The sequence below is a fragment of the Heteronotia binoei genome, chromosome 3, assembly GCF_032191835.1.
Source record: "Heteronotia binoei isolate CCM8104 ecotype False Entrance Well chromosome 3, APGP_CSIRO_Hbin_v1, whole genome shotgun sequence".
Taxonomy (NCBI): domain Eukaryota; kingdom Metazoa; phylum Chordata; class Lepidosauria; order Squamata; family Gekkonidae; genus Heteronotia; species Heteronotia binoei.
In genome coordinates, this window is record NC_083225.1 from 131,385,468 (window position 1) to 131,400,439 (window position 14,972).

A 14,972-nucleotide genomic window follows, 5' to 3' on the forward strand; every position below is an offset into this window, starting at 1 on the left:
CTCATGAAAGCTTATGCCACTCTCTTATCCTTTAAGGTACCGCAAGATTATTTACTTCAGGGGGTACTGTGGTTCCCCCACTAGAATTCTTCGCATATCACTCAGAACACTAATTAGAACCACATTAATAACTCATCTGGATTGTAGATAGAGCCAGATGGGCAGCTGTATTGGTCTGAAGCAATAGAACAAAGTAGGAGTCCAGTATCACGTTTATGACCAACAAAGTTTTATTCCGAATGTAAGCTTTCAAGTGCATGCACACTTCTTCAGACGAGGAATGAGGTACAGTGAACAGAGCTACATATAGCTGGTGGGCAGTGGTTTAGAATGCAAAGTGTAGTCTGTTTCTGGAGATGTAAGTAACCATTCTTGAAATATTTTAATTTTGTACTAATATATCTTTGTTTTCAGTAAACCATGCATCCGTGTAGCTAGCAAACACCTCAGATTCACATCATTCCTCTTGGAAATATTCTGTTAGAGAGGGGAAGATAAAATATGTATGTATACAGCACTATGATATGCATATGACTTATGAATAAATTAGGGCAAGGGTCTAGAAAAGGCAGTAGGAAATAAATGAGTACAAACGCAAAACAAGCACCTACATTTGGAAGATTCACATCATTGCAGATACTGGAAGTCACATATAATGTATTATATTTTGGATCAGATATAGTAAACATGTGAACATGAATTTTACAGCCCTCAAAATACAGCATAATTTTGCCACTAGAAGATAGGCTGCTTCAGGATTAGTTTGGCCTTGCTTGCATTTCATGATGTTCTGGTTTTCTGTCCTCATCTGTAGTTACAATTCTGCCATAGAAAATAAAAATACCATCAATGAAAACAAAAATAAATAAGGAGTGTATGTGTGTGAGAGAGCGCAAATGGGTTTATAATGTGGTTTTTGTTTGTTATCAAAGCCAGCAGCCCTTATTCTTGGCAGGTACTTGATTGGTCTCACTTAAGTGAACTTTTCTTCAAGATGATTTGCAAACCATAAGATGGTGTACATTGTCAATAGCCAACCTTATGGTTTGACTGCTTTAAAAACCTCACCATGTTTACCTGTGAAAACGTTGGTGTCTTGACAGGGTGAGGCCAGCACAGACAAGGGTGTAGATGGCCAGGCCCACTGGGAGTAAGCTGTGCTCCAATGTCACTGCCACTGCCTGAAGGGTTTACTTGGTCTGTGGGACAGAGCCCTGGCCCCATCTTGGTAAAACTATCTGGCATGCTACTGTTCAGCACCTGGGTTTCTTATCCCATTTTTCTGTGTACTATTCATGATTTTTTTGTTTGTTAGGCTCAGTGAGAGTAAACGGGTGCAACTGGTTTGTAAATCAGTTGCTTAAGCAATTTGTTAATCATAACTCTTATTTCTGCAACAGTATCTGTGCCCATCATTGATTCTTATCAAGCCCCATTTCCTAACCAACTTGAAGTAAAATCACTGATTTATGCATCTGTTTTTATCAAGCAAAGAACAGAATGTATTTGCATAGTTTTCTGTGATGGTGCTGAAAGGCACCTTTGTTTAAAGACAGCAAAATTATTGCTTTTCTAGCATCAAGTACCATGGCCAGTTTTTAAAATGCAAAACCACATTTTTCATTCAGTATTTTACTAATAGAGGTACTGGACTCTGTTAAAGGCCTCTAGTAAAATCACTTTCACTCTAGTAAAATCACTTTCACTGAGTATAGCAACATAGGTAAATTGCATATGTGGTCAGAAGGGGTGCACTGGAACTTTTCCAGAGAAACTTGGACTCACAATCCTGTTTGGCCATGAACTCATTGAACGATAAAACCAGTTTCTCAGAGCGATCTATGCAGAGTTGCACTCTTCTAAGTCCACCAAAGGATATGACTGCACAGAATGCCATTGCCATGTCAGTTCCCCTCCTGTTAAAAGGGAATAATAGTGGTCTGTCTCGCAGGGGTGTTACATGGAGGCATTAAATAAAACCTTTGAGCAATTTGACCATTAAAGCACTATGAAAAGGCATAATCTGTCTTCTGTCCATACCTGTTTCACTTATTGCAAACAATTTAGCATAGCCCTCTGACATAATGCACAGTGGAGTTCAGCCATGTGCCCAGAATCATGACAGTTCTCCATCAAACTGTCCAATTAATTTTGCCATTTTGGTTCTGCTGAAATCCCATCACAGACATCATTGTATTACTGTCGATTAAACTGAAATGTTCAATATTATAAATTCTTAATCCATTTCCAAGTCTTTCCAGAATTATCTTACCTATTATGTTAGGAATATTCATATCTTTGTTACTTCACAGGTAAATGACATTTTGTTTTGTTTTTGCAGGAGGATTAATTATATCCTGTCTGTTATAATCATATGCTTTTATTCACAATAACACTTAACATAGAAATGTGTTGCTTTAGTGTTTTTCAATGACAGTGATTTTTAGAGGTTTAAATATGAGATGTATACAAAATTCCTTACTATGAGGGTTGTGGTTTGGTTCTATATACTTCAAACTGCTTTCTAACTATTTTAGTTCAATCTTTATTCACATTGTTTCACAACAATTTGTAAAATACAAGTTACAAAAAAAGAAACACCCGCAGAACCATATAAAAACATTATAAATTATTAAAAATGAAGGACATAAAACTATATAAAAAACAAACATAAAACTGCAAACTATCATTCCTGATAATAAAAACTTTTCTCTAAACTTCTGCAAAAACATAATATATTTACTGAATGTAACATATTTTGTGTTGAAATACTATCAGTTTCTCATTATTTGACCAAGATTATTTCCCTGTCAAGAATGGAACAAGCCTCTTAGATTTCATTTAATTAGATTCTTCACATTTTAGTATCTTTTCCATCCTGTCTCTGGAGGCTTTGAAATTGTCCTGCTTTATGTATCCATTATCCTGCACAATCATTTTTGTTATTTGCAGGAATTTAAAAGCTTGTATCTTACAGCTTGACTGAGCAACATTTAAAGCTTTCCTTCAGCCTGAAGCACCTTCCTCCAGTTTAAATGGCTCTTCCATTGGAGGAGGAAGGCTCCTTAGGCCAGAGCTGCTGCTTCCAGCCTAAGGCAGGGTACGTGGTGATTTCTGTCCAGTTTTGTGAGTGCCCAGATGAACTTGGCTATTCACTGTTACAAGCAGGTTGCTGGTCCAGAGGATGCTTGGCCAGCAGGAATCTTCTTATGTGTCTGAAGTTCTACATTTTGTCTCAGCCAAAATCCAAAAAGAACAGATGTATCATTTTCACAAAATAAATTTGATTTTTTTTCAATGTTAATAAAACTCCTACAACTTTTTTATAACATAAAGCTGGACATTCTACCTCTCATTTGACCACCACGCTGGCTCAGGGTAGCCATTTAAACAAAGTACAGGAACTGTGCTGACCAGTGTAAGAGACAACAAGTGACAAAAATATAGCACACAATTGAAGCTGTAAAGGGTTATGTCTGTAGGGGAAAAGAATACATTGGAATTTGGTTAGGATTAAAAGCGTAATCCAAAACCATGTGAATGAATGGAGGAAAAAATCCCTGACCTCTGAATTAGGCTCTAACAAACCCCCAATCTTATGAAAAATTCTATGGGGCCTTTCTGGGTGTTGGCAGTTCATGCTAAAGGGATTTTCTAAAATGGATTATACTTCCCATTGCAGAAAGCCTTTTCCATTGTTTCAAACTGGAGAGAATTTGCTGAGCTGTTGAGGACTGAAAAAACAGAGCCAGTAAAAGTGCATACCTGCACATTTCTGTTATTAGCCTCTATCCCTTAAAAATATTTGATGTACAACATATTTATGCAAGTTGTTCATCGTCCAAGGATAAAGATATTGATATAGTCCTCATTCTAGAATACAGTAGACATTTTCAACATTAGAAATGCCCTCTCATATGGGTATTCTTCCTTTCATGCTTTCTTTAACCCAGCAGATTTTCTATTCCTCTACATTTCTTTGGAAACACCAGAGAAACTGATACATGTATTGTCTTACTTCCTGAACAGTCAGCTTTCCAAGAGCACCTGGCTGACCATTGGTAGAGACAGAGCACTGGACTAGATGGCCCTTTGTCTACTCCAACATGACAGTTATTGTCTCATCTGTGTACTACAGGTTTCAATAGAGGCAGAGGTCTATGCACAATATATCCAACCAGCTTCATCCTGCAGCGGTAGTACAATAACTCAGTTGATCAGTCACCTAGAAAGTGACAATTTGGAGACAAGTAAACCATGCAGTCTGCTGTCACGCTAACAGCACTTGAGAATTACCATGTTGGTACTGATCCAAAAGTGTGGTAAGATCATTTGTGCATACTTTTGAAAATTGCATTCTGCCTTAGTTAGATCATTGCCTCTCCAGTCACTGTTATCAGCTCTGACTGGTAAGGGCATACAGGGTCCCAGGGAAAGAAGAACCTTTGCCTATACCTGTTGTCTAAGATCCCTAAACTGAAGATGTCAGCAATTGAACCCAGGATGTTCTGCGTTCAAAGCATATGCTCAATTACTGAGCTATGGCCCCTACCATTTTAATACCTAAGTAAATGTACTTCTCTTTTCATAGGCCAGAAGTGACCCTGTAGGAATAAATTTAGTCACTTGATAAATTACAACAAAATTGTCATAACCACCAAATGTCACGATCCTGATCCATTAAAAAGAATTGGCATTTTTCTTCTGAACTCCACATAATGTGAATAATAGCTAAATGCAGAATTGCACTGTGCTATATACTTTGTACATTGTCTTTGTGGAGAGGGAAGCTCTTTTCCATGCTATTCAGGTAATAAGAGAAGCCCTGGGCCACATGGGTGTTCTGCAGAAACTGGGGCAATCCAAGTATGTGGAGGATTCCCTGCATACAGTTCCCCTATGTTTGAGGCTTCTCGTATTACTCAAGTCATTATGCAAAGCCTACCACACCACAAAGCTAATGAGATAAATGAAATCAATATTGCATTGGGAACTGGTTCCCATGTTTGAAATGTTCTCTATATGCCATGTTCTACTTCCCTTCATGCAGAGAACCAAATGTGTGATCCGGTTTCTTGGCCAGTAGCCCAAAAGTGTTTTTAAAAAAAAAAAAAAATCACAGCAGCACATTTTTTTTCTGACCCTACAATCACAGAGGTTACTTCCTGGAGACCCAGCTTTATTTGTGGTGTGGCAGAGACCTTATATTAAGTTGCATGCATCTAATGATTGAGATGTAGACAAAAAGTTGAATGCCTCACCCAGAGTAGGGAAATAAAAATATTAGGTAAGCCACATTTGTCATCATACAAACATTTGAATTTTTGTTTTGCAGGGATATAGTTGAATATAATTGAACCATGCTAATTGCCAGTATCCCTTTCTATGAGTTAAATAATTAAAGCTCAAGGCCAACACGGGAGAAAGCACCAACACTGTAATGTTACAAGCTAACACAGAAAAAAACATCAAAGCAAAGAGGTTTATCGATGTTTTCAGGAAATCAGATGAAAAAATATACTTCCCACATCCCTAGAGAATAGAGGAACATAAAACAGTTGTGACCGCAGTTGCTACATTTGTTTTTCTCGGTGTTTTAGGGAAGTTTTCTCCTCAGAATTTAATACTGTATATAGTGCATTTACAGTAGTGAGACATCCGCACTGAAAGAAGAGGAATTGATTCATTGAATAGGTAACATGACAGCTAGCTCCACTTGTAGACCAAACAGGACCGACAAAGCAGCTAGCTTTTATAGCACCTTCCTAGCCAAAAAACATTGATAAAGAACAATCATAAAATGACTGGTTTAGCACTTTAAGACATCTGAGATATATATATATTTGTGGCTGTTCAGAACCACCTGAGACTCAATAATTTCATACAGTCAGATCATCTGATCTGGCCCGACTACTGGTTTTGCTCAACCTGCTAAGGGGTCTTGTGTCAACAGTGATATCAGCTGGTGGCAAGGGTAAGTCCTCTCCTGGAGGTTCTAACGCTTGTTCTTCCTTTGGCTTTGCTTCTTCTTTTTCCTCTGCTTTGTCTATCACTTTTTGAGCTCCTGACTCTTGCGCCTCCTCAGCCACTTCATGTGCCTCCTGTCCTGGCTCTTCTCCCACTTCTGCTTTTTCTTCATCCTGTTCATCCATATGGGCATAGGATGGCAACTGCTCATCAAAGACCCTGGAAAGGTCTTTCAGGCGCTCCATGCCAATCTTTTCTTCAAAGTTATTGAATGAGGGGGATATAGATGTTGTTTCTACTCCCACGTCTGTCAAAGGAAAGTAGTGAAATACTGGCTTCTCTTCCTCCAACAGCTTGTAACCTTTGACTTTTTGGATGGATGAAACTGCAATAGAGTGAAGGGGTTTCTCTGGGGTCTCCACAGGCTGTTGTTCTACTGACCTTCTGAAAGCCATCAGAATCTTCTTAAGGCCCAAGTGACTTATCTCCACAAGATTGAGAAAGAGGGACACTGAAGCCACAGCCAACATAAACATAATAAAGACAGTTTTCTCAGTAGGCCTGGACACAAAACAGTCTACGAGGTTGGGACAGGGCCACCTGCCACAGCGGTAAAGAGGTAGAATTCGGAAGCCATACAGAAAGTATTGACCCACTATGAAGCCCACCTCAAAGAGTGTTTTGAAAAAGATGTGGCAGATATAGGTTCTCAGCAGTGTTCCCTCAAGACGAAATTTCTTGATCCCCTTGGGGCTTATTTCTTTGGTGACTATAGGGCTCTTCTGGTCTGGATCAAGGGCAGAGTTTTCTTCATCTGCCTCAGCTTGTCTGGCCCTTTCTGCTTCTTCCCGCTCTTTCCTTTTTTCTTCCATCCTAACATGGTGTGCAGCATGGCCCAAATAAACCAATGAGGGAGTGGAGACAAAGATGATCTGTAGAACCCACAGGCGAATGTGGGAGATGGGGAAGGCTTCATCATAGCAGACATTCTCACAACCAGGTTGCTGGGTGTTGCACACAAAGTCTGACTGTTCATCTCCCCATACAAACTCTGCAGCAGTCCCTAGGATTAAGATTCGGAAAATGAAGAGTACTGTAAGCCAGACTCTGCCAATGACAGTGGAGTGCTCATTTACCTCTTCTAAAATGTTCCCCAAGAAACTCCAGTCACCCATTTCTGGCTGTTTAAAAGAAGGACAATATAAAGTTAAATTCTATAGAAAGAATTAAAAACATTGTGTGTTAACATCTACTACTTTCTTTTAAAATCTTCCACAGATATCTTTCTAAGAGTGAGTGCTGCTATAAACTAGGAAGCTCAGAACATGCCACCCTTAGGGTACATATACTGTATGGAGGTGACCATTTTTGATATTCCATGGCATTTCAACACATGCATCCTGTCAAATCCTATGAACCAGGCAGATTTCCCTTCCTTTCCACCAGCAATCTTGAAGTCGTGAGCCCTAAGAAACCTGGGAGCAGGCCTCGGAGAACCACAGTATAGGATACTGCAGTGAGGGAGAGGAATCAGGCCCTCTCCCTCCCTCTTCTGCAAGCAAAGGAAGCCTGGTGGAACAAACTCTCAACTTGTACAATGAGAAGGAGAATGATTTTACCTGGGTTTCCCCCCCCCCCCCATCCCCATGACACATGGCATTTGATCACCAGAATGAACTGACCCTCCCAGCACTGGCATTTCCAGAGTCACAGGAGGCTGCGGGGGAAAAGGGAAATGCAATGAAAATCTTCATCCGTGAAGCATATAATTTACTGTTTTCTCCTTGGGAGGGCCAAATTAGAAGCTTTAATAGGATATGGAATGGTATGGTATAGCCCAGTCTCATCAGATCCAAGAAGGTAAACAGGGTCAGTACTTGGATGGGAGACCACCAAGGCAGATTCTGAAGAGGAAGGCAATGGCAAGCCACCTCAACTACTCAATTGTCTTTATCCCTTGCTGGGATTGCTGTAAATTGCTTGCCGTTTGATAGCACATACATACATATTCCTTTAATAATCTTATTCCAGAATTGCATAGAAGCAGAAGAAATTGCATTGGTGTCAATAGTATTGATCTGGAATTTGTTATTTGAAGCTTGCTTACCAAGAGAACATCACATTCCTCTGTAGCAGGGGAATGGAATCTTCAGCGTAGCAGCTGGTAAAAACCTGTATGGTCTTTCCCACTGAAAAATCTCTGAAAGTCTCTGATCCCCTAAAAGTTGCAGGCAGAACCATGCATGCTTGAAGGCCCCTTTCACAGTTTTGCAGTGCAATCTCAAACAGAATGATTTCTTTCATAAGTTACATCACTGCAACCACAGTAAAAGAACTGTCTGGGCTTATTGACTTCAGTTGACTTAAAGAGTCATAACTGATTGCTTAGGATAATGCTGTTATTAGTAATCTGGTGCAACAGTTACAGAGATCTCCCACAAAGTCTCTCACACTTACTCTAAATACACTGCACAGCACTAAAAGCACTATCACAGCAGTGCCAACAGAGCATATGAATATGAAACAATCATTTATTGATCATCACAAAAGATCAGCTCCATTTCTTAAATATATGCAGATTGTCTGGTCATTTTATAAGTATGTATGTGTATATATATGCAATATTTGTAAATCATAATTTCATTGTATGTGGTTTTGAATAGCCAGGTAAGATGTAATTTTCTCAGATTTCATTGTCTCCATAAGTTATCTATATGATGATTCATTGCTTCCATACTGTATCTATATTTAAACATATTTACACAAATTAAGGTGATGTTCTCTTCTGTAGGAGTATATGCCTTAAGAACCACAGTGCAAACTGAATTACGATTCAGAATCGTTTTAACTGATAACATGAATAAATAGATAATCTGCTGCTAATACTATTATCAATTAAATCTGTTGGTTCGTCTTTCAAAACTATCATTTCCAGCACCACATGCCTTATGCATTTAGTTCGAGGAAACAAAGATCTGTGTTTTGCCTTATTTTTCCAAGTTTTCTACAAGAGACTTGATAATTTTTTTTAAATGACAGAAACTACGTTGTAATAGGATCACATCATTCAGAAATATTGCTTGCACTTGCAACTTCTACAGATGTGCATTCTATAACATTTTCTGTGTTCTATTCAAAAACTGAAATATTTTGAACAAATCACTGTCAAGTATTCTTATAAAGAAAGAACCCAAACTGGTAAGGCTAGTTCTAACTTCTGTGATTTATCCAGTAACCAGACACAGAAATCTGTTGCTGAACAACCAAGCCACAACTTCACATTCCAATAAATTGTTCTTCAGTATCATCTATTTTACTGAGATATCTGCTGTTTTCTTTTCTCCTGTCTATTCATAACCCCAGCAATTCTTTAAGAATTCAGAGCACCAATCCTACTGAAGGTCAATAAGATTTGTACATAAATGCAATTGGAAATTGTGCTCTGCCTATCTTATGTTGCGGCATCTTTGCAAGTGCAATTTTGGGATGCTTCTCCGGAACAGTGCTCATACAGAAAGATGCATATTCAAAGCAGAATACTATGGCTGTTTTTATTTACAGGTTTCTATATTATGTTCCACAACGCACAACTATATACAGATGTTTCTGCATTCCTTACAGATGGACATGTGTTTGAAGAATGGCCATAGTATCCTGCCTTCATATGAATATTTCTCTGGACCACCATACAGAAAGAAGGAGAACCTCAAAGTGGCTCTTCAGTGTGAAGCTGCCCATAGATGCTGACATTCTCATATTGCAATTGCTATGATTTCAACTACCTAGAGCTACAAGTAAGTCTATATAAATCAATGCCATCAAGCAGGCAACTTGCCGCAGTAAATGGATCCGCTGAAGAATGTGCTCCCCTTGTTGCTTGGCACCCTGTAGCAAAATAAAAAAGTGAACTTTAGCTTCTCCCTGCTCTAAAAAGTCCCAACCGTGTCGCACGACTGAGCAGATGTGACTGGATCAGCACTGATGGGTGGGCTTTGCTTGCCCGGCACTATATAAGCTCCAAGCCAGACATCTTTAGAAAGTGAATGACCTCTGGTGACATGGAGAACAATAGAAGGGAAAGACAAAAAGTGAGAGACTCAGAAAAAAAAGTCTGCATATGCTGAATAGGAACAAAGTGGACATAGGGGTGGACAGCAGGCAGGCACCGATAGTTCAATGTAGACCAAGATGTTCTTTGTAGAAACCAGACTTAGTGCTATGATGAAATGTCCAGGTGTGTACAGTGTTGAGCACAAACTGAAACATCTCTGGCCTTGTCTATTCAGTATTGTTATGTGCCACCAGGGAATTTGTAGACAGACAAAGAGCCCATGCAGATGGTCCTTTTTACCACATTCTTCCACTCTTCTTGGGATGTGGAATGATATAGTATAGCCTGAACTCATCAGTTATCAGAAAGTAGGCAGGTCAATACTTGGATGGGAGGCCACCAAGGAAGACTGCAGAGGGGAAGGCGATGGCAAACCCTCTCTCCTTCTCACTGGGTTTGAAAATTCTATGGGGTCCCCATAAGTCAACTGTGATCTGAGACCACTTTGCAGACACACACCACACTTCTTACCACATCTGTATACCTCACATTACTTTGATGCATCAACACTTCTTCCCACTTGGCAGGAAAAAACATGACTAAAACTCACAAGAATAGACTGAAAGTCAGTACAAGTTTGTTGATAAAAGATCAGAATTCTTGCTAAGCTTTCTTGCTAAACAGGGTTATCACTTTTCTGTGTAGGGTTTCAAAGAATTAATTGCAAAATCAGTAATTTACTTAAAGTCAACATAACCTTCTATATCATTATCACCAAGTTTTAATGTCTGCAAATTTTAACATTGTGGATCCTGCCTAGAACTTCCGCGGTTGTTTGCCCTGCCCTAGATGGCCCAGGTTAGCCCAGTATCATCAGATCTTGAAAGGTAAGCAGGGTCAGACCTGGTTAGTATTTGGATGGAAGCATACCAAGAAAGTCCAGGGTCACTACACAGAGGCAGGCAATGACAAACCACCTCTGAACAGCTCTTGCTGTGAACACCCCATAAGGGCTCACTGTGACTTGACAGCAAAAAGGAAAAAACAAATGGGAGAGAGATTTTTACTGACTCCCTCTTCTCATGGCAGCCCAAAATACCTCAGGAAATATTTATCCTAGGGATTCTAAGGAACAGCTTGGTGGAAACCAAAGGTCTCCCACAGGAAAGAGGAATCAGTGCAAATTCCCCCTCCCTCATGCATGTGTAAATTCTAGTCAAGATCCACAGCAATGTCTATAAATTATATAAGAGAAACTTTTTTTAATGAAGTTTTTAACCTGTTCATAATGAACATCTTATTTAAAGTAGTATTACTTACAATGCTCCTTTATTCTATAGCATTTCCAAGGTACTCATGAGATTTCCTAGACAGCATTTCCTAGGCAATTTTAGCACTTCCTATCCCTATGCATACTCAGACCAGATATAAATATGGGTAGTTTTAGTTAGGTTGTGGTAACATGTGCCTTTAGACAACACCTTGATAATTTGTCATATGTCTGGAACATCTTAACTCTTTAAAAACCTTCCTATGTTCAAAGCCTGGCATATAACACACAATAGATTTTTCAGGATTGTTACAGCATGGTAAAAGTGATGGTGGTCTTTAAAAGCAACATTGGGCCAAGGAGAGCTGATAATGAGTAAGAGCTCTCTGATCCAAGCAGGTGACATTCTGACCTCTAGCCTTTTTGTATTTTTGTTAAAATAATGCCAACTCAACCCAGGAACTTCCTTTTTCTTAAAAAAGATGTTTTTAAGTAGTCACAAATTACAAAGATTTTTTTTTTTTTAAACCTTACGTTATTCACTTATCACTCTCTGACCCTGCTTAGGATACTCTTACTAAAAATTGTACTGGTTTTGATAGGTTGACAATTTCAAATTAGTGACCGGTGAATGACTGTCCCATTAATGGGAAATTGTTGCTTGCGTGTGAAATCTGAGAGGTCCTTGTGACTTCACTCATCCCCCTTTGTCCACTTCCCTGATGTAAAAAAATAGACAAATAATGACAATGACAAGACTTGATACAGCTTTCTGTGATTGCACAATGTCTTCAGTCCACAGAAGCTGGGGTCGTTTTGTAGAAAAATAGGTGGTGGAGCTCATCCATGGATTGTTATGCAGCTGCACCTACTATTCAATGGACAAGGTGGGAAGGAGGAGGTGAAACTCTCAGAAAGGTTCAGGAGCTGTGCTCCTGTGAGCTTCCGCTGAATCCGAGGCCTGCACAGAAGTCTCCTTAGATTAAACACAAAATGTAGCAGATTTTCATCTCAGAGAAGCAGAGATTTCATCTCACACAAATGTGAATTCATCACTAATGCAAGACATTAAAAGGAGTGAGAATTTTGTCTTCCAGACAGGCTTTAATTTTCCTTCACTACTGTTTTTCCTCCCATTCCCACACAGCTTCATTAGCAAGCCCTTGCTGTCCCTGTTTTTCTTCTTTTTTCTGCTCTTTTCTGAAAACTAGTTTCCTCAATCTTTCCCCCTGAAATTGATTTTTGTTTTCCACCGTTCTGAAATGCCTGTGCCATTTCACAGTGCTCTGCCTACCTTGCCATTTGGTCTTGGGGTGGGTGGTTAGGGTTGCCAATCCCCAGTTGGGGGCAGAGGATCCTCTGGTTTGGAGGCCCTCCACCCACTTCAGAGTTATCAGAAAGTGGGGAAAGAGGTTGAAAGTCTGCTGGGCACTCCATTGTACCCTATGAAGACTGGTTCCCATAGACTGTAATGGAAAATCAATCAGTGGGTATCTAGGGCTCTGGGGGGGGGGGTGTTTTTTGAGGTAGAGGCAACAAATTTTCAGTATAGCATCTGGTGCCTCTCCTAAAAAGAAAGCCCCCAAGTTTCAAAAAGATTGGATCAGGGAGTCCAATTCTATGAGCCCCCAAAGAAGGTGCCCCTATCCTCCATTATTTCCAGTGAAGTGAAGGCATTTAAAAGGAGCATGGTCCTTTTAAATGGGATGGCCAAAAGTCCCTTCGAAGTTCAATCATGCTTGTTACAACCTTGCTCCTGGCTCCACCCCCAAAGTTTCCAGATATTTCTTGAGGTGGACCTGGAAACCCTATGGTGATTTCTTTTTTAAAAAAAATGCATGCAAACTGTGATGGACAGGTTAGGTTCCACCTCTTCCTAAGAGCAACCAGTGGGAACTTACAGAATGTTAGTGAGAGTGACAGTTGAAAACAACAGTTAAGGGGGATGAAGGTAGCAGTTGGGGAGTTGAGAGCCTGTCTGGCTGAGTGAACCAGTGGAGAGCAGCAATTTAGAGCTAACTGGGAAACGACCCTTGGCACTTACCGTGAGGGGTCCTTCTCCTAAGAGGACAGGAGGACATCTTGGGTGTTTCCCACCGTCCAATCAGGGAGGCAGGAATCTTAAAAAAACTTCCCCTTCCTGTGGATGTGGGAACCACCCTCCTTCCAGTTCGGGTGACTCCGAGAAGCAGTAAAGAACTCTTGCAACCATCGCTGCTATGAAAAAAGGTGAGCTAACTGGTGGTCGGTACAAAAACTTGGCATGAGCCTCCCAAACCGACTGAAATAAACTCGTATAGAAACTGAGAAAAAACATGTAAACTACAGGTAGCCTGTGTTAAAGAGTAATCAACAGCTGTAGGTGAGACTACAGGAGAAGAAGTTAGATCCAGATACATAGATGCTGCCCAGGGTAGGACGATAGAAGAAGGGGAGGGCAAGATGTCCTCCTGTCCTCTTAGGAGAAGGACCCCTCACGGTAAGTGCCAAGGGTCGTTCTCCCTAAGAGGCGGAGGACATCTTGGGTGCTCCCATAGCAGTATGTCATACAGGGTGGGATCGTCCTACTCAGGCAGCACGTGTTGCAGGATTCGTCTGCCAAAGTTGCGTCCGCCGACACATATGCGTTCAACTTATAGTGTCGGATGAAAGTGGAGATAGATGCCCACGTAGCTGCCTTGCACACCTCCTCTATGGAGGCATTCCTGTTGAAGGCAGCATTGGTGGCCGCACTCCTGGTTGAGTGTGCAGTGATCCCTGGTGGTACGTGAAGGTTTAACGCCTTATACGCCTCCGATATACACTGCTTGATGGCGTAGCTAATTGCTGATTTGGACATCTTCTGTCCCAGTCTAGGAGCTGCTATATTAATGAACATGAAGTCTAATTTTCGGATAGATTCAGTTTTGTAAGATAGACCTTAATTGCTCTTCGCACGTCTAAGGTATGCCATGTGCGCTCCTTGGGATGCTTGGGATCCGGACAGAAGGATGGTAAGTTGATCTCTTGACTCTGATGGAATCTAGAAGAGACCTTCGGTTGGAAGGTAGGGTCCGGATAGAGGACCACCTTGTCCTTGTGGAACACACACACAGTTCCCTCTTAACCGATAAGGCCCCGATCTCTGAAACTCTTCTGGCCGATGTTATTGCCACCAGAAAGATGGTCTTCATACGCATGAACTTTAGGAATACAGAACTTAAGGGCTCGAAAGGAGGACCTGTTAGGGCCGAGAGTACCAGGTTCAATCTCCAGGTAGGAAACCAATGTACTTGTGGTGGAGAACTCATGGAGGCTCCTCTAAGGAAGCGTCAAATATGGGGGTGAGATGAGAGGTCCACGCCGTCCACCTGCTGGAGAACTGAGGATAAGGCTGCCACCTGACGTTTGAGGGTAGCTGGCTTCAATCCAGAATGGAGACCGTCCTGAAGGAACTGTAGGATCTTGGGGACAGAAGGATGCAACGGGTCCACGGCTTTTCTCCAACACCATCTGTGGAAGGCTTTCCAGGACATGTCGTAGATCCGCGTTGTGGAGCTTTTTCTGGATGCTAGGATGGTGATCGTCACGTCACTTGCATAACCAAGATCTAGGAGAGAGCGCCGTTCAACCTCCAAGCGGTCAACCTCAGCCAGTCTGTATGAGGATGCCACACCGGGCCCTGTAACAGCATGTCTGGACAGA

General features: G+C 40.9%; 1 protein-coding gene across 1 annotated transcript; it reads right to left on the reverse strand.

The window, feature by feature from the left end:
• Positions 1-5,673: 5,673 nt before the first annotated feature.
• Positions 5,674-9,902, reverse strand: GJA8 (gap junction protein alpha 8). The gene is made up of 2 exons (XM_060234443.1): positions 9,799-9,902; positions 5,674-7,144 (listed from the first exon to the last, which is right to left on the reverse strand). The coding sequence occupies exon 2, from the start codon at positions 7,140-7,142 to the stop codon at positions 5,880-5,882; it is 1,263 nt and encodes a 420-aa protein (XP_060090426.1). The 5' UTR covers positions 7,143-7,144; positions 9,799-9,902; the 3' UTR covers positions 5,674-5,879.
• Between the last annotated feature and the right edge of the window lie 5,070 nt (positions 9,903-14,972).